General features: G+C 45.5%; 1 protein-coding gene across 1 annotated transcript in view; it reads right to left on the bottom strand.

Annotated features, from left to right (window-relative positions):
- ACSF3 (acyl-CoA synthetase family member 3) overlaps window positions 1-20507 on the bottom strand; it is a 45776-nt gene that overhangs the window by 3060 nt on the left and 22209 nt on the right. The window contains exons 6-8 of the mRNA XM_044270593.1: window positions 20118-20244; window positions 3502-3636; window positions 2608-2719 (exon numbers count right to left, since the gene is read on the bottom strand). Of these exons, the coding sequence (XP_044126528.1) occupies window positions 2608-2719; window positions 3502-3636; window positions 20118-20244 (374 nt within the window). The remainder of the gene's footprint in view (window positions 1-2607; window positions 2720-3501; window positions 3637-20117; window positions 20245-20507) is intronic.

The following is a 20507-nucleotide window of genomic DNA, read 5'->3' as shown; positions in this document are numbered from 1 at the left end:
GGACACTATAGTCACCAGAACCACAACAGCTAAACGTGGTAGTTCTGGGGTCTATAGCATGTCTCTGCAAGCTTCTTAATGTAAACACTGCCTTTTCAGAAAAAAAGTCAGTATTCACATTACTGCCAAGGAACACCTCTAGTGGCCACTCATCATTATTAAAGGGAACCTGTCACCGGGATTTTGTGTATAGAGCTGAAGACATGGGTTGCTAGATGGCCGCTAGCACACCCGCAATACCCAGTCCCCATAGCTCTGTGTGCTTTTATTGTGTAAAAAAAAACGATTTCATACATATGCACATTAACCTGAGATAAGTCCTGTCCCTGACTCATCTCACGTACAGGACACATCTCAGGTTAATTTGCATATGTATCAAATCGTTTTTTTTACACAATAAAAGCACACAGAGCTATGGGGACTGGGTATTGCGGATGTGCTAGCGGCCATCTAGCAACCCATGTCCCCAGCTCTATACACAAAATCCAGGTGACAGGTTCCCTTTAAAGTTTACTATTCTACGAGGTGTGTGGATTTTTTTTTTAGTGTGTGTGTGTTGTGGAGGGCGTGATTGCATGCTAGGGTGTGGGAAGGCGGGATCCAGGGGCCCAAGTAAATTCTTGCCCAGGGTCCAATCAATATTAAAGACGGCCCTGGTAACAGCTGCTGCAGGACTACAAGTCTCAGCAAAATCACATTTTAAATGCCAAGTATACTTCACCCAATTCCAATGCTCATTCTGGCAATGCGCCTGGTGAAATGCAAAGGTCACAAAACAGATTATGTACGACAGATCTGCAGAAGGTTGGGAGTTAAAGAGCTCAACTGTTCACAAATGTATCCGTCTTGATGCATAGATTCACTATGGGACATGGCTGGTATTTTGTGATGCTGAGACTATAGGCAAGCTGCAGGGGGGGGGGTGACAACTAACATGTCCATTCTTAGGGCTCATGCACAACAAAGTATTTTCTGTCCGCTTCCGTTCCAGTTTTTTTGCGGACCGTATGCAGAACCATTCACTTCAATGGGTCCGCAAAAACAACGGAAGGCACTCCATGTGCATTCCGTTTCCGTATTTCCGTTTCGCAAAAAAGTAGTGCATGTCCTATTATTGTCCGCAAATCACAGTCCGAGGCCCCATTCAAGTCAATGGGTCCGCAAAAAATACAGAACGCACATGGAACATATCCATATTTCATCCGAATTTTGCGGATCCATACTGTAGAAATGCTATGCCCAGCCCATATTGCTCATGTGTTTGGTGATTAATAAGTTACCGTTTCAGTTTCCGATCCGCAAAAAAAAACGGATCGCATATGGAAACCATACCGATATGTTTTGTGGAATAACGGAACGGAAGAGGACTTAAATCAGAGGAAAAAAAAACTCAGATATGGAACAAGGGATCCGTGAAAAACGGACCGCAAAAAAACAACGCTCGTGTACATGAGCCCTTAAAGTGGTTCCTGGGTGGAAACCGCGGCCGGAGACCACACTCTGATTAGCCCCATTAAAGGTGCTTAATCAATGCAGTTCAATGATATGTAAAAATGTTAATCCGCTGCAGACTTTTTCCGCCATGTGAACATACCCTTAGCACTCTGAATTTTCGTTTCTATGCACAATGCTAAATGCACTTGTAAAGGTCAATTACTGACAAGACTCCTTACCAGTGTAAGGGTACTTTCACACTTGCGTTAAACTTTTCCGGTATTGAGTTCCGTCCTAGGAGCTCAATACCGGAAAAAAACTGATCAGTTTTATCCTAATGCATTCTGAATGGAGAGCAATCCGTTCAGGATGCATCAGGATGTCTTCAGTTCAGTCACTGTACGGTTTTTGGATGGAGAAAATACCGCAGCATGCTGTGGTATTTCCTCCGGGCAAAATTCTGGAACACTTGCCTGAATTAATTTCCATTGAAATGTATTAATGCCAGATCCGGTATCAAGTGTTCCGGTAAAACAGATCTGATTTCCAGGTCTGTGCAAGCGCAGACCTTTAAAAATGTGAAAAATAATAAATACTGGATACGTTTTTCCAGAAAAACAGATCCGGAATTGCAATGAATTTGTCAGACTGATTGGGATCCTGATCAGTCTGCAAATGACATGCATTTGCATACCATTTTTCTGATCAGGCAGGCAGTACAGGTAACTGAACTGCCTGCCGGAATCAAACAACGCAAGTGTGAAAGTACCCTTAGGATAGAAGTGACAGGAGTAACAAGCAGGTATGAGCTGCACTTCAGGGATACTGAAAGAATACAGAGTGAGATGGGTTCTGCAGAGCAATGTATATGGACTCCCCAATAAAGAAAATGAGATTAACTAGAAAATAAGCATAAGTTTCAAATCATTTTATCCCTTCCCTATCTGTGGTTAATAGAACATAAGATGCAGCCACAATGAAGAAATGTTGAGGTGTTTGCTGAATATTTGTTCCACGAGTCCTTTCATACAGTGAATGTAATAGCAATAATGCTTTTTACCAGTCACCAATGAGGATTTATAGGAACGCCAATGAAACAATATAAGGAATTGGCAGAAAAGAACACATCCCTTTAAATATCACACCTTCTTCCCTACCTCATTATCTACTCACCTTCCCCATTCCTTCAGTTTCTTCAAGGACAGTGTATGGCCATCCCGTAGTTTCACAATGGCTGATACACGCTGCCCCCATGTTGAATCTGGAGCTCCGATCACAGCCACATCTAGGAACAGAAGAAGGAAATTTCATTTTAAAGTTTGCTGAACTCACTTAAAGAGGTATTCCTGTATAATGAGGGGGCTCCCCTGTCCCCGTTCTGCCTGGATGCATCGGCCAGAGGTGGTCAGGACTATGGAAATTGCCTGCTCAACTACAAAAGTAGCTATTATATGCAATTTCTGTAGCCGAGCAGGCTATGCTTCTCAATTTCTGTAGCTGAGCAGACTATGATATGCTATTTCTGTAGCCGAGCAGACTATGATATGCTATTTCTGTAGCCGAGCAGGCTATGCTTCTCAATTTCTGTAGCCGAGCAGGCTATGATATGCTATTTCTGTAGCCGAGCAGGCTATGATATGCTATTTCTGTAGCCGAGCAGGCTATGATATGCTATTTCTGTAGCCGAGCAGGCTATGATATGCTATTTCTGTAGCCGAGCAGGCTATGCTCCTCTACTTCTGTAGCTAAGCAGGTTATGCTAATTCTGTAGCCAAGCAGGCTATGTCATGCTATTTATCTTGCTGTGCAGGCTATGCTCCTCTACTTCTGTAGTTCCCACACAAAGGAATGGGAGTTACAACGTAGTAGAGTGAGCTGAAAAGTTTCCACCTTGTCAGAGCCGAAAACGTGTCAACCTCCTCTTGCTATTGCATCCAGGCAGGACAAAGTCAGAGATGGAGATCGGCAATGGTCCCATCGGTGTGAGCACATCTATCACACATCAATGGATCTGCCATGAATGTTTAAGATGAGAATACCACAAACTACTAGGCATAGTTTACACACCTGCAATGCTAGGATGAGCCAAGAGGTGGCGTTCTACTTCTAAGGCGCTGATCTTATACCCTCCACTCTTTATGATGTCCACTGAGGTTCGGCCAAGAATCCAGTAAGAATTATCCTTATAGACGGCCGTGTCACCTGAGAAGAAACGCGTACAAACGTATAAATTACAGACTGCATTCAAAAAGGGATTACACCTGCAATCTGACAAAATAAAGCATCTGCTCTCTCTTAATATAAACTATGAATGGATGGCTATAGTTTTAAATGATGTCTGAGTCGCATGTACAGCTACTGTACCAGTGTATGGCGGTATCTCCAGTATACACACTAACCCCTTGCACAGCTACGGTACGGGTTTAGGACTTCCTAGCACAGCTACTAATGTAGATATCCTTTATTGTACCAGGACAGATAGTGTCACCCTCACTGCTACCATGGCACACACTGGTAAAATAACCGTACCAGTGACAGATGACACCACCTGCACCGCTGCCGATGTCTTTGTGTACTGTGCTGTTACTATATGCACAGATGACATCAGTTGGCAATAAGTATATTGATCTGAGTGAATAAATATCCAGTTTATATATTGACAACCACCTTCCTAGCTATGAAAGACCATTTTGGAGAGATCATCATGTGACCGCCCCCATTCAATACCACTGACTAAGCCTAGCTATCAGGTTAAGGCCCTTTTCAGACGAGGGAGTTCCACACTTCAGACTCGTAGCGTAAGTATGCGGCAGCTCCCGCCCTGACCTTTCAGCACTGCTGGGTTCGCATAGCATTATATTGATTTATGATGCTATGTAACCCTTACAGTTCTGGAATGTATATTGACAGCATTATGTCAGTGCTATCCAATACATTCCAGAACACGGGCGAGAATTCCGCGCGGGGGCAATGCATGAGGTGAACGCATTGCACCCGCACTGAATCCGGACCCATTCACTTCAATGGGGCTGTGCACATGAGCGGTGATTTTCACGCATCACTTGTGCGTTGCGTGAAAATCGCAGCAAGCTCTATATTGTGCGTTATTCACGCAACGCAGTGAATATATATTTTTTTTAACTCACCTTAGTCCACTTGTTCGCGTAGCCCGGCATCTCTTCTGTCTCCTTTGCTGAACAGGACCTGGGGTGAGCATTAATTACATGAATAGGACCTGTGGTGACGTCACTCCGGTCATCACATGTTCCATCACATGATCTTTTACCATGGTGATGGATCATGTGATGACCGGAGTGACATCATCACAGGTCCTGTTCATGTAATTAATGCTCACCCCAGGTCCTGTTCAGCAAAGGAGACAGAAGGAGATGCCGGGCTACGCGAACAAGTGGACTAAGGTGAGTTAAATAATTTTTATTTTTTTTTAACCCCTCCAGCGCTATTTTACTATGCATTCTGCTATTATTTTCCCTTATAACCATGTTATAAGGGAAAATAATACAATCTACAGAACACCGATCTCAAACCCGAACTTCTGTGAAGAAGTTCGGGTTTGGGTACCAAACATGCGCGATTTTTCTCACGCGAGTGCCAAACGCATTACAATGTTTTGCACTCGCGCGGAAAAATCGCGGGTGTTCCCGCAACGCACCCGCACATTTTCCCGCAATGCCCGTGTGAAAGGAGCCTAACAGTGAATGCAGATGAAATATGTTAAACTGGTGTAAACTGACCCATTGACTTTAACGGGTCAGTGTTCAGTTCAGGGCTGTCCATTCCTACACTTGGACAGCGCCCAGATACGAAAACTGCATCAGAATTCAGTATAAAGGGGCAATTTATTAACAATTGTGTTTCATAAGCCAGTCTTAATGGCAAAAGATGTGCCAAATTATATATTGGTAACAGGCTGCACTCCCCACACACACGTATACACGTTTTAGAAAAATGGCGAGTGTGGATTAAATGGGCCCACAGGGGAAATAAAGCATTACACGTTACCCACTGAACTCAACAAGCTGTCCATGTAAGGACTCATGCACGACTGTACTTTTTTCCGAATGCGATTTTTTGCAGATTGGATGCGGACTGGTACAAACCCCCAACTGGTTACCTCCCCTCTGAACCCTTACTGAAGGCTAATGGCAATTCATTCATAACTTCTAGTGCAAATAATAAACGAACGGCACAACATAGAGACAATAGATGCTTCATAACTGTTGTTACGTGGGGAATGCATGAAGCTATTAAAACAGACATGTCAGGAGAGGGAACAGGTCCTCTTTAAGTCAATTAAAACCAGATGGTGACACACATTGTTAGTTCTAATAAATCTGGTTTATTCTGATTGTAGATTTTGATTTTATTTCCTGGACATGATTATGGGGGTGGCCATCTTGTCTGAGCAGCATTTAGAGTTATGCTTTACAGCAGCCACCACAGGCCACAGAAACAACAGACTAGAGCAGGCTCATTGACTCCTATGGGAGTTTTCTAGGCATGCTCTGTGATCTGTGCAGAGGCCATTGTGCAGGTAGGGGAGTAGATAAGCTCTGACGCCACCTAATGTGAATGGTGGATTCTGTTATATACAGTATATAGGTGTTATATGGCTTAGGGCCAGTGCGAAAACTGCAGGACTTTATTTTTATATATATGTTGACATGGGAACTGAAGAAATTTGTTTAAAAAAATATACATACAAGCAGAAGGACCCGGCTTTCCACTGGTATATTTAATTTAATTTAATTTAATTTAATGTTTCTGTGTGTCGTTAAAAGATATCGACAGTATCCCCCATAACAGTGACTGCTACAGTACCCCGTCCCCTTAACAGTGAACTCCACAGCGCCTTACTCCTTAACACTGACCCCCCACAGTGCACCGCCTCCTTAAAATGGGACCTCCACAGCAGCCCGCCCCTTTAACAGTGAGTGTCACAGCACCCCACTCCCTTGACATTGACCTCCTCAGGGGCCCGCCCCCCTAACACGGACCTCCATAGGGGACCGTCCCCTTATCCGTGACATCCATTGTTCCCTTCCCCCTTAAAAGAGACCTCCACAGCACCCGTCCCTTTAACAGTGACTGCCACAGTACCCAGTTCCCTTAACAGTGACCTCCACAGTACCCCGCTCCCTTAACAGTGACCTCACAGTACCCTGCTGACTTAACAGTGACCTCCACAGCCCCTGCCCCCTTAATAGTGATCTCCACATTGCCTGCCCCTTTAACAGTGACCTCCACAGCCGTCTGCCCCCTTAACACTAACATCCATAGTGCCCACCCCTTTAACAGTGACCTCCACAGAAGCTGCCCCTGCCCCCTTAACAGTGACCTCCACAGCTCCCTGCCCCTTTAAGGCTAGGTCTACATGACATGTGTCGCGCAACATTTTGTCGTACCAATGTCGCGCAACAATTTTTATAATGATAGGCTATGGAGTCGCACTGCGACATGCTGCGACTGCGACACGACAGTCGCCAAAAATCCATCCAGGATGGATGCATGTAGCAGTGTAGTTGTGCCCTATGTGTTGTGCGACTTATTGTCGTCATGTAGCCCTAGCCTAAAGCTGACCTACAGCAGTGAAGAAAAATGGCTGGGTTGCTATGGAAAACTGGAGTAAAACTGTGTATATGTGGAGACTAAGGGCCTGCGAGCTTCTATAGGCTGATAATGGACATGTGACTGTGTGTATGGCAGTTGGGATATGAGTGAAAGACTTGCAAGCTTCTATTGGCTAATGCAGGTCATTTTTGGGGAATAGCTCAGGAACTGTACGTCCTAGAGAGCTGAGACCCTCCCGGACACCTGATGTACCTGTGTGCCAAATTTGGTGAAGATCGGTCCAGTTGTTTGATCGCGCATAAAGAACAGACAGACAGATTAGCAGATGCTAAGTCTTTGACTTAAAACAGCGCAGTGTTTATTCACACATAAATAAAAATGACATTTCGTCGTCTTGGTGTTCATTTACACCATGGCAAGTCCACAGAACAAAAAGCATTCACCTTGTCAGAGGTTTTGGCAGTAGCAGTCACGAACAGGCTTTAGGGCCTGCTTCTCAGCAATGCAGCTCTCAGTCCTTTAGTACGGCACACATCATGCAGATCTCAAACCACAGAGACCCCACAGATTCCCTGTGAAATGGAGGATAATCCACCCCAGCTGAGACTGCTGGCTGGGTTTTATATCCCTATTCAAAACCCGGCCTGGAACGTGGGGAACAGCCACCCACCCTACACTTTGGTTGCTCCCAGTAAGAGCCGGCCCGTATCGGCTTTACAGCCACACTAAATAACCAATAGTGTCAGTCAGCTTTAGCTGCCGCTGACACTTAAAATTACCGGCTCTTACCTCACCGAGGCCAGGAACCTCGGTGACACATACCTTCCTTGCGCTTTCCTACTATATATATATATATATATATATATATATATATATATATATATATATATATATAATATATAATTTTAATATTAAAATGTTTACTATACACGATTGTCATGTGATGAAGTAATTTTGGGTCATGTGACCAGATTGAAAACATGTGGAATCACTGATTGTAATTCACTTGTATTGAAGTGTGGGTATATATACCCTGTTATTTGCACTGTTATGTAGCTTGATAAAGGCCTCATTGAGCAGGCCGAAACGTCGCTTGGATTAAAGTTTGGGGTCTTAAACCCGTACACCAAAAGCTGGAAGTGCTGCCTCATTATTTACTTTTTATATATATATATATATATATATATATATATATATATATATATATATATATATGAGATAAAAAAATGGGTGAAAACAATAGGTCATTTTATGAGGACACATTCACTTTAAGAAATGGGTCACCATTCAAACATGGAATCATCCCTGTGGATGCCCCGGGTATAAGAACTTCTTCTGGGCACCTCACTCAATGTTATCTGCCCTGGCTAATGTATAGTCCTTGAAGCACTTTGTTTAGTGTGATCCTCCCCATGGGTGCCCCCATACATCAGATTATCCAATGATGCTACAGCAGTTTACCAGTGAGCACCCAGTTCTGGATGTCCCAAACGCTGGTATCCGTCTCTGTATGTTCTACCAAGTGACATTTGTGCCCGGCTTTCCAGTTTACAGCAATTGCTCCCAGTCTACCCTGTAATGTACACGACTCTCTATCCCAGCCTGTAAAAGGCATTGAGATAATCTATCCCCAGCCTCAAGAATGAGGTCTCTGAGGAAGTAAACACAGCAGGCCTCCCCAGGGCAGCAGGGAGGGGGGCTCAGAATGAATTAAGAGACTTTCACATCATCTATTTCCCGGAGTAGTCCGTGTAACTGGGGACTGGTGATGCAGCCGCTGGAATGGATCTGGAGAACAACAAAAAAATCTGATTTGGGGCCTATTTTGCGGTCCGCAAAACACAGACACCAGCCATGTGCGTTCCGCATTTTGCGGACCGCACATGGCCGGCACTTTAAATAGAAATGCCTTTTCTTGTCCGTGTCTGCGGACAAGAATAGGACATGTGCTATTTTTTGGCGGAACGGAAGTGCAGACGCGGAATGCAAGTGCGGATGAAGAACACTGTGTGCTATCCGCATCTTTTGCAGCCCCATTGAAAATAAATAAGTCCGGATGTGTTCCGCAACGTTGCGGAACGGATCCGGACTCATTTTGCAGACGTATGAATGGACCCCAACTGTAGTGTGAGCAGAAAACACTGGACAGAGATATGAAAAATAGATGGGAAACGGACCGGTGCGTCCAATGGCATGTTACTGACTGACACCACGGGCACAGAGAAGACTTGGGCACAAAATTAACATACATTTATGTTGTTTACAAGTAAATGAATGGGAATCTACAGAATAGTTCAGAGGGGTCATTTATCAGCAGCATCGTTTATATGATTTAGATGATATTTGATTCTGGTTGTTGGTGGCACCTTAAACGGGTTGTGATCAGTATCTGATCGGTGGGGTCCGACTGCCTAGGTCAGTGACATCACGCTCACCGGTCACATGGCCTAAACACCGCTCAGCAGTGCTGTGCTTGGTAAACTGAGAGCAGGCCGCAGCCCCTTCAAACAGCTGATCAGTGGAGATACCGGGTGTCGGACCCCCACTGATCAGATACTGATGACCTATCCTGAGGGTGGGTCATCAGTATTAAAACACTTGGACAACCCCTTTAAAAAATTAAAAAGGAACTTTGTTAGACCTTGTATTCCAGTAGGTACACGTTATCCTCTTTCCACAGGATATGGGATAACTATCAGATCGGTGGGGATCCTACTGATCACGAGAACGGGGGGGGGGGGCTGTACTATCTGCAGGCCCCTTGCAGTGGGGCGGACTAAACGCAAGTGTGCGCACAAGATCAGGCCTGATCGGGCAAACACTGCGTTTTTTGTAGAGCCTATAGAACATGTACTATTCTTGTCCGCAATTGCGGACAAGAAGAGGCATTTTCTATATAGTTCTGGCAATGTGCGGATCCGCAAAATGCGGAAAGCACATTGCCGGTGTCCGTGTTTTCTGGATCTGTGGATCCGCAAAACACATACGGACGTCTGAATGGAGCCTTACAGGGGGTGATCAATGACAGGGGGGGTGATCAGGGAGTCTATATGGGGTGATCAGGGGTTAATAAGGGGTTAATAAGTGACAGCGGGGAGTGGTGTAGTGTAGTGTGGTGACTTACAGAGCTGCCTGTGTCCTCTGGTGGTCGATCCAAGCAAAAGGGACCGCCAGAGGACCAGGTAGCAGGTATATTAGACGCTGTTAACAAAACAGCGTCTAATATACTTTTTTAGGGTTAAAAAAATCGCATCTACAGCCTGCCAGCGAATGATCGCTGCTGGCAGGCTGTAAATTAACTTCTCAGCCACGCGGTCACTGTGAACGTGCGCGCATGCGCATGTTTACGCGAAATTTCGGCTCTTACGGGATGACGCGCCGATGCGTCCATGAGGAATAACCCGGCAGCCCGCATCCCTGTGTTAGGCGATCGGGAGAAGGTTAAAGAGGACTTTTCATGGGTCCAGACATTATGAAATAACTAGCGGATTATATAAGGCACAGTGCAGGGATGTAATATTGCTTACTAGTTTGTCTGGGCACTGCTCCGTTCGCCCGCTGGTATGCTAATGAATAGCATTGGTACAGGGAGGAGGAGACTGCCAGGGTTTCTCAATGGGCGTCTCCTCCCTGGCTGTAGAGCTGTCCAATCACAGCGGAGAGCGTCACAGCCAGTGAGAAGGAGACGCCCATTGATAAACAGGTCAGTCTCGTCCTACCAATGCTATTCATTAGCATACCAGGCGGTAATAGTGAATGGGGCACAGCGGGGGAACGGAGCGTTGCCCAGACAAACTAGTAAGCAATATTACATCCCTGCACTATGTCATACATAACCTGCTAGTAATTTCATAATATCTGGACCCATGAAAGGTCCTATTTAAGGCCTCAAGCACACGACTGTTGTTTGGGTCCACATCTGAGCCGCATTTTTTGTGGCTCGGATGAGGACCTATTCACTTCAATGGGGCCACAAAAGATTGTTGTCCCCATCCGTTGCTCTGTCCCGTGGCCCTGCGAAAAAGATAGAACATGTCCTATTCTTTTCCATTTTGCAGACAAGAATAGGTCTTTCTATAATGGGCGGCCCCTTCTGCAAATTGGGGAATGCACATGAGCAGCATCCTTGTTTTGTGGACCGCAAAACATGGTGCGGTCGTGTGCATGTACCCTAACATTGTCTCTGCCCTGTACAGAGTTCAATGCATCCCAGATGATGACTGTGACTGGATTTCTCATTCTGCAATTCTCGTGGATGTAAACAGAAACTATCCCAAGTTAAAAATCCTATAAAAGAACAAAAAAATTCAGCAACCATAAAAAAAAATAAAAAAAAATGTAAGAATTATTGCTATCAATGATGAGAACCGTAATGATGCAGCATTTTTCGGAATGATGAATTATTTACCCTACACCCAGGTGTACTTTACTGATGCATTGTATAAGAACATATCTGGTTTCCGTGTTTTTGTTTTCCTTTTTTAATTCACCGATTGGTGATAGACAATTTTTTTTTTCTCTCTTTAATTCGGGAATACACTAAGGGGGTTCTCGCCCTCTGTGTCTTCTCAGTGGGGACTGTGTCTATCTCGTGTGTGTGGTATCCCCCCACGATTCACCCCCTCCCCTCTCACACACATAAGGAGCCGCATCAATAGTCCTCCATCTGCTCGCATACATCACACTCTTCATCTCAGTTTATTAGCCGGAATAAATCATAAATATTTCATTGTACATCAGCGAGGCCCGGCGGGGGGAGACAAGCCATCCATCTCACACCCGCTCCCGGAGACCTGCCACCCGCCAATAACCCTTTCACTCTATTAAACAAGATTGATACAGTGCTGGAATCTGCTCGTAGGGGGACACAGGGGGCCAGAGCTCTGGGGACCCCGGCCGACCAGCTCTGTACAGGAATTCACAAAATACGCTGTATTAGGAGAGAAGTGAGCAGCGGCTGTTTAAAGTGTGCGAAAAGGCAGAGCGCAGGTAGAGAGAGCAAGAATAACGCACTCAATAGAATACAGTAGAAAGGAAAGAGATCCAGTAAGGCCTTACTTCGAACTTAAAGGGATAATCCAAGAAAGACTACTTATTGGCTACAATATTCACAGGATAGGTTATACAATGTGTCTGATCGCTCGCGGTCCAGAGGGAACAGACGGCGGTCGAGCATGAGCACTGTCATTCCGTTCAAGCCGAGTAAAGTGCTCCATTATCTCTGGCAGTCCTATAGAGTTTGAATGGGGCAGCAGCACCCATACTCAACTGCTGCTCCATTCAAACGGTGGACCGAGACCCCCTTCTTCTGATCAATGAGGGTCCCTGCGGCTGGACCCCCACTGATCAGACAGGTATCACCTATACTGTGGATACCTGTCATTCTGGGAGTACCTGAATATGACAACATTTGAAACAAAGGTGTATGAGTAAAGAAAAATATTATGTAAATAAAGTTTAAAAAAATGTCAATATACATTTGGTATTAAAATTAAGGAATGAATAAAATAAGCACTCACCACCTGGTATAATATCAATAGTTTAACTCTTCAATAGTTTTTTTAAAAATTGGTAACATACAGCATTAAAACATAATTGTGTGGCTATTGGTATAATTGATGAATATAGCTAATATTTTCTAGCTGATAGCTAAAGTTGATAAATATCGCTGATCACTTGATGTCTGGAATATGTGACCTGCCTCCAGTATACCTAATACATTAACACCATATGTGCAGATACATATAAAAATATCAGATAAAAATGAGAATATCAAAAATAGCGAAAAGTGTATAAAAAAGTGTCCATAGTGTGGTAGAACATAAAAATAGTCCCCAAGATTTTCCAAAAGTATTCCAAAGATTTTTCAAAAGATATATTGGTTCGCAAGAACAAGTGGCAGAGTACATGTACCAGAGTTGGTATTAATTTCTGACAGATTTCCAGATCTCTGCTTGCAGTCATCCAGTAGAAACCTTCAAACTTCCAGCGGGTATACATCTGTCCTGGTCATGTGATGGACACACAAGTAATAGCTGTACTGTAATGAGTCGGGCACCTGTGTGTCCATGAAATGACCAGGACAGATTTGTACCCGCTGGAAGTATACAATGAAGGATCCTACTGGATGGCAGCAAGCAGAGATCTTGAGAGCTGCGAGGACTTGATACGTAAAGCATATAGGGATATTGGATAGCATTTCATTAAGCAAGGAATTGCCATTATTTGCTGAAACTGCACTATTAATCTAAAACTAGTAAACTGTCTCTTTCAGCTCATTTTACACGTTTTTGCAGCAAAAATAAAAATAGCTAAAAATTTGCATTTTTCCTATACAGCTCAATGTACAGATCTTTGTTGTAATCTAGATAATATGATACAGTATAATAAATGAAATGAAGAAATGTTACACGGACCTAAAAGATGAACTTTACACCTCATTACTGTCCCCAGCAGACAGTAATTACAGTTCATATGATGCATTAAGACCCTCTGGAGTCAATTCTTCTCGCACTGCAGCTCGACTGGCTGCATCACGAAACAAAATGACATGCATCTACAGCAGGGGTGCACAACCTTTTTTGGTCTGGGGGCCGCATTGTCACATCGCTCTATTTCAAGGGGCCGCAAATAAAATAAAATAAAATGTTGATCGGCGCTTATCTGCCTATTACACAAGCCAGTGCAAAGTGACTGGGGAGGACTGATCGCCGCCTTCATTTAGATTACACAGGGAGATGTGCTGCAGATAATCGGACATCTTTTATCCTGATAAAATATGCAAATCAGCCGAAAAATGAGCAATTCCTTGTTTATCGACTGATCAGCTGCACGATTATACCAGCCAGATATAAGATATGAGCGCTTCTATCAACACTAGTTCCCAGTAAATTGTCCCAAATATCATGCTGCAGTATAGCCCCTGAAACCGAAGAGTCATACTTACCTGCTCCCTGCCGCTCCGGTCCTTCGCACTGCCCCCGCTGTTTACACCTGGCAGTCCATGGACATGGTCATACACCACTCCAGTCAATGACTGGCTTAGGCTACTTTCACACTTGCGGCAGTGTGATCCGGCGGGCAGTTCCGTCGTCGGAACTGGCCGCCGGATCCGCCGATCTGCTGCTGCCTGAAAGCATTTGTGAGACGGATCCGGATGCGGATCCGTCTCACAAATGCATTGCAAGGACGGATCCGTCTCTCCGCTTGTCATGCGGACCGACGGATCCGTCTTGTACATTTTTCGCATTTTTACCGATCTGCGCATGCGCATGCCGGAACGACGGATCCGGCATTCCGGTATTCTGAATGCCGGATCCGGCGCTAATACATTCCTATGGGAAAAAATGCCGGATCCGGCGTTCAGGCATGTCTTCAGTTTTTTTCGCCGGAGAAAAAACCGTAGCATGCTACGGTTTTCTCTTTTGCCTGATCAGTCAAAACGACTGAACTGAAGACATCCTGATGCAAACTGAACGGATTACTCTCCATTCAGAATGCATGGGGATATGCCTGATCAGTTCTTTTCCGGTATAGAGCCCCTGTGACGGAACTCTATGCCGGAAAAGAAAAACGCTAGTGTGAAAGTACCCTTAGGCGGTGATGTGGCCACAAGCAGCATGTCACTTCTGAAGCCAGTCATTGACTGGAGCTGTGCGAGTAACCATGGCCATGCACTGCCAGGTGTAAATAGAGCAGGAACCAGAAGATGGAGGCAGCGGGGGCTGCGCAGAGGACCAGAGGGGAGTGGAGCAGGTAAGTATGAATCTTCTATTTCAGAGGCCATGCTGCAGGAACTTGTTAAAAATATTTTTTACCAGAAAAGTGACGACATTTCCTTCCATCCTGCCTCAGCTTTTCCTTCACTGCAGAGGACGGAGCTCACTGGTTATTACCATCTCCTGCCAATCCAGTTATAGGCGCCCTGCAGTAACCAGTAAGCCCATTACCTTGCTAGTGGGGAAGGCGCCTATTGGTTAACGCTTGAATGACCAGGCCCGAAAAGGCCTTAATGACCAGACACCTTTTTGTGATTTAGCGCGCGTGGTGGTTCAAATGGTTGTAACTATCTTATTTGTTGGACTACCAAAATAATTTTTGCAACAATTTTTATTTGGGGGAAACTGTACAAAACGTTTTTAAAAAGTATATTATTTTCAAACTATAGCTCCTTATTCTTTAAATATGCAAACTGACACCAAAATAAATTATTATAATTAGTTCCCTATTTTGTGTAGGCCGTTTTGTTATATAATATGAAAAGTTTCACGTGAATGGGGCGGTAATGGTGACGGTTTTGATTGGTGTGGGTGCTTTTTATTTTATTTTATTTTATTTTATTTTAGGTCATAAAAAGACCTTGGGGGACACTGTCACATTTGTAAATTTTGCACTTTTAATTTGCATTTTATTGTAATTTTTTTATAATTTTATTTTTAAAAAATTTAAATTTTCTATTATTTTATTAACGACTTCACATCCGCCCATAGGATATAAACGTCCTATGGGTGGATATTTCTCTCTGAATGGACATTCTGGAATGTCCATTCAGAGATGGCAGTTGTGGTATTTTTTCCGGCCAAAATCCTAGAATAATACCACACTTCCATAGAGATGCATTAATGCCGGATCAGGTACCAAGTGTTCCGGAAATTGCCGCGTCGCTGGATCCGGTTTTCCGATCTGTACATAGGAGGAGCAGGTTTCTCTTTTGATCTTTGAAAGAAAATTTAATACCGGATCCGTTATTCCAGATGATACCGAATGAGACGGATCCGTAAAAAAAAGTTTGTTTGTTCACGGCTTGCCGTATGCAGCAGGCAGTTTCGTTGCCAGAACTGCCTGCCGGAATAAAAAACCGCTAGTGTGAAAGTACCCTAGGCCAACCAATACTTGGTATAGAGTTAGACAAAAGTCTCTAGCCGTGCCCCACATTTATCATCCAGCCACAGCGGTGAATCTGGAGCAGGCTCAGACAGCCCGTCTAAGTTTACGCCTTCTATCGGACTAGTAAATCTGGGCCCGAGTATTTTGGAAAAATGTTGCTGCAGTTTTTCATGCAGGTTTTTTTTTTTAGCCAAAGCCAGAAGTGGATTAAAAAGGGATGGAAAATATAAGGGAAGGACTCAGGACTCAGTTTCTTTTGGTGATTCCTGTGTTCAGGGTCTTCATTTGTAAGCCAGTGTGAAATGCAGCTATAAAGGAGCCAGCACATCTGTGCGTTACTCTGAAAGCCCATTGATTTCAGTGGGAACTGTGTAATGCTTCAAGGGGAGTGAACACTTGCTGCTGGGTCCCTTGATACGCTGTGGTTGATTGCTGGGGGACAACCTGTGATTATCTTATAGTTGAACAACGCGACTTACAAAAGGTGATTGTCCTCAGCAATTCAATCACTGCAACTTGCTAAAATGGAATGACCCACATTTACTGATGTATTTGCACCAAAAATCCATCTACAAAAGTGGTGCATCTAGGGTTTCTACATCTTTTTCTGTCATGCTTGAACAGGGGCAGGGCTTAATGGAAAGTAGGCGGGGCTTCAAACGGAAGGGGCAGGCTAAAAAAATGACCTTTTTTAACCACAATTTTGGTGTAAAGATCTGTCTCAAACTAAGCCAACCAACAGTTGGTACAGAGTCAGAGAAAAGTGTCTATCCCTGCACCAGATTTATCATCCTCCCGCCTGAGCTCCTGTGAGTGCAGGTCTAGACCGCCCGCCTGAGCTCCTGTGAGTGCAGATCTAGACTGCCCGCCTGAGCTCCCGTGAGTGCAGGTCTAGACCGCCCGCCTGAGCTCCTGTGAGTGCAGATCTAGACCGCCCGCCTGAGCTCCTGTGAGTGCAGGTCTAGACCGCCCGCCTGAGCTCCTGTGATAAATCTGGTGCAGGTCTAGACCGCCCGCCTGAGCTCCTGTGAGTTCAGGTATAGACCGCCCGCCTGAGCTCCCGTGAGTGCAGGTCTAGACCGCCCGCCTGAGCTCCTGTGATAAATCTGGTGCAGGTCTAGACCGCCCACCTGAGCTCCTGTGAGTGCAGATCTAGACCACTCGCCTGAGCTCCTGTGAGTGCAGGTCTAGACCGCCCGCCTGAGCTCCTGTGAGTGCAGATCTAGACTGCCCGCCTGAGCTCCCGTGAGTGCAGGTCTAGACCGCCCGCCTGAGCTCCTGTGATAAATCTGGTGCAGGTCTAGACCGCCCACCTGAGCTCCTGTGAGTGCAGATCTAGACCGCTCGCCTGAGCTCCTGTGAGTGCAGGTCTAGACCGCCAGCCTGAGCTCCTGTGAGTGCAGGTCTAGACCGCCCGCCTGAGCTCCTGTGAGTGCAGATCTAGACTGCCCGCCTGAGCTCCCGTGAGTGCAGGTCTAGACCGCCCGCCTGAGCTCCTGTGAGTGCAGATCTAGACCGTCCGCCTGAGCTCCTGTGAGTGCAGGTCTAGACCGCCCGCCTGAGCTCCTGTGATAAATCTGGTGCAGGTCTAGACCGCCCGCCTGAGCTCCTGCGAGTTCAGGTATAGACCGCCCGCCTGAGCTCCCGTGAGTGCAGGTCTAGACCGCCCGCCTGAGCTCCTGTGATAAATCTGGTGCAGGTCTAGACCGCCCACCTGAGCTCCTGTGAGTGCAAATCTAGACCGCTCGCCTGAGCTCCTGTGAGTGCAGGTCTAGACCGCCAGCCTGAGCTCCTGTGAGTGCAGGTCTAGACCGCCCGCCTGAGCTCCTGTGAGTGCAGGTCTAGACCGCCCGCCTGAGCTCCTGTGAGTGCAGGTCTAGACCGCCCGCCTGAGCTCCTGTGAGTGCAGGTCTAGACCGCCCGCCTGAGCTCCTGTGAGTGCAGGTTTAGGCCTGAGCTCCTGTTATAAATCTGGTGCAGGTCTAGACCGCCCGCCTGAGCTTACGCCACCTTTACGATTAGTAAATCTGGGCCAATGTGTTTTCAAGGGAATCTGTCCCCACGATCTTGGAGTATTGTCTCTAGTAATACACAACTAGTACTAAATTTTTCATTTTCATACCCAAAGTTGGGAATATACAATCTGGACTGCTGTGTTGCATTAACACAATCGAGAAGTCTCCTGTGCATGCGCACACCAGTCCTGACAACTCATTTCAGAGCAGCTTTGAGAGCTGACTGTAGGAAAAAATAGTGATCTGGACTCCTTATCTTCAAGACTACTCATGTAGCGATGCATATAACAGTCTAAGATTGTGGTGACATCACCAGTGTCAAGATATCTGCTAGCTGTCAGTGAACAGGAACCTTTTTGGTTACATCCATAACCCAAAAGCTCATTGTGGTCACATCCAGTTGAGACAGGTGCAGGACTCTTCACAAGATTGATTATTTTATGAAAAAGGTAGAACCTCATTGCTGATTGGCTGCATCCAAGTATCAATCACTAGAGGTGACCCTTAAAGGGGTTGTGTCACTTCAGCAAATGGCATTTGTAATGTAGAGAAAGTTAATACTACAAGACACTTACTGATGTATTGCAATTTGTACATATTGCTTCATTTGCTGCCTAGATTAATTTTTTCATCACATTATACACTGTACGTTTCCATGGTTACGACCACCTTGTAATCCAGCAGCAGTGGTCGTGCTTGCACACTATAGGAAAAAGCATCAGCCTATGCTCACTCCCGCAGTCGCAGCCACCAGAGAGGCAATCGCATTTTCCTATAGAGGGCAAGCATGGTCACCCCACTGCTGGAATCCAAGGTGGTCGTAACCATAGAAACAAGCAGTGTATAATGTGATGCAAAAATGAATCCAGCCAGCAAAGGCAGCAATATCACAATACATTAGAAAGTGGCTTGTATTAACTTTTTCTACATGATATGCAGTGGCCGGGTTTGGGGTGACCCCAACGCTATGCTGGGTCCCCCAGACACCGTCGAGGTGTCACCACGTGTTGCTGCTCTCCGGAAGGGATGGTAAGGCGTGGTGCACCCCAATGGGAAATAAGTCCAGAGAGTCAGGGTCTGCAGTAAATCAGGGTGCTTCTTTATTGGGGGAATTCAGATACAAATCAATACAGGCGAGGCATTGGGCTGGCTTCTCCATTCTCCTCCATGGCAGAAGAAGGGTTTGATGCTGAGGAAAGGCCTGAGCTCGCTGTCCTTCTTTCTCTTCAGAAGGCTGGTACCTTGTCCAAGGCTGGTGATCCAGGGTCTGGCCTCTTCTTCTGGTCACTCAGTAGTCTGGCAGAGTCTCCTCCCTGGCAGAAGAAGGTTTTGATGCTGAGGAAAGGCCTGAGCTAGCTGTCCCTCTCTCTCTCTCAGAAGGCTGGCATCCTGGTCAAGGGCCCACGGTCTGTAGCTCAGTAGTCCAGGTGGCTCCTTGGTCACAGGGCTGGTGACCCATGGTCTGTGGCTCAGTGTTCCAGAGTCTTCTCCTGGTCACTCATGCAGGCTAGCATGAGTCTCCCCTCCCTAACTGCAGCACATTAGGGGCTCTGACTGCTCTCCTTATATACAGTTTTTGCTGGACTAGAACCTTCTAGTGGGAGGGGTAGGAGTGGAGAAACTCAGCACAAACAGATACAATGTTTCAGCTCCCGTCTGATATAGACTTACATTAGAGCTTCAATGATACTCAATAGCAATGACACAGCAGATTTTCCAGACAAAAACAAGTTTCCAGACATAACAACAGAGCTAAAACCAGACATTTAAAAGGCCAGGCTGTCTGCTTTTTGGTGGTAAACAAGTCTGGGTTTTTTCCCCTCCAAAAACATGGCCTTCTTTACACCCTATGGCAGCTATGGAAAATTACCAGCTTCTCAATCAAAGCCCTAACAGTCTCTCAGTATTCATTAACCCTTTCCACAGAGCCATGTAAATTCAGTGATAATGAACAGAAAATATATCACAACATATAAAATGCAGGTACACAGTATTAAACAGTATAAGTTAACCCTTTCAAGAGAAATAAAGTAAGAAGTTTTAACTTTGCATAGGGGATATAGGCAAATGTCCACAAACGTCCAAATGTCAAAGTACTCCCTGCTCTAGGGCACTACAGATACATGCCACTTGCTGAAGTGAGACAATCCCTTTCACTTATATATATATACCGCCAATCATTTCTCCTACCTGTTCTGAACCAGCCATCTGGAGTGAAAGCCTCTCTGGTCTCTTGAGGTTTGTTCCAGTACTCATTGAACACAGCCGGACCCCGTACCTGCAGTTCTCCTTCTCTGTCTTCAAAACCTGGGAAGACCTTAAAAAAGCAACACCTGAAATTAACCAATGCCGGATAAGACAACTACCCCGCCCCACCCCTAAAGAAAAAATACTCCTTCTGTGCAGCTGGTGTTGACCTTGCATGATTTCTACAGTTTTGGTAACGCTCCCACATCTTTAGGAAAACATCTGCTGTGCGCGGCATCTGCCAGTTGGGAGTCTTGGCACAGGCTGGCGCCAGTTGGCAGAAGGAGAAGGGTGAGGGTGGAAGGAGGGGGTTTGAATAGAAAAGGCGAGAAA

This window comes from Bufo gargarizans, chromosome 10 (genome assembly GCF_014858855.1).
Source record: "Bufo gargarizans isolate SCDJY-AF-19 chromosome 10, ASM1485885v1, whole genome shotgun sequence".
In the NCBI taxonomy this organism is placed as follows: domain Eukaryota; kingdom Metazoa; phylum Chordata; class Amphibia; order Anura; family Bufonidae; genus Bufo; species Bufo gargarizans.
The sequence above is the reverse complement of the archived record's forward strand: the minus strand, read 5'-3'. Positions and strand labels throughout refer to the sequence as shown.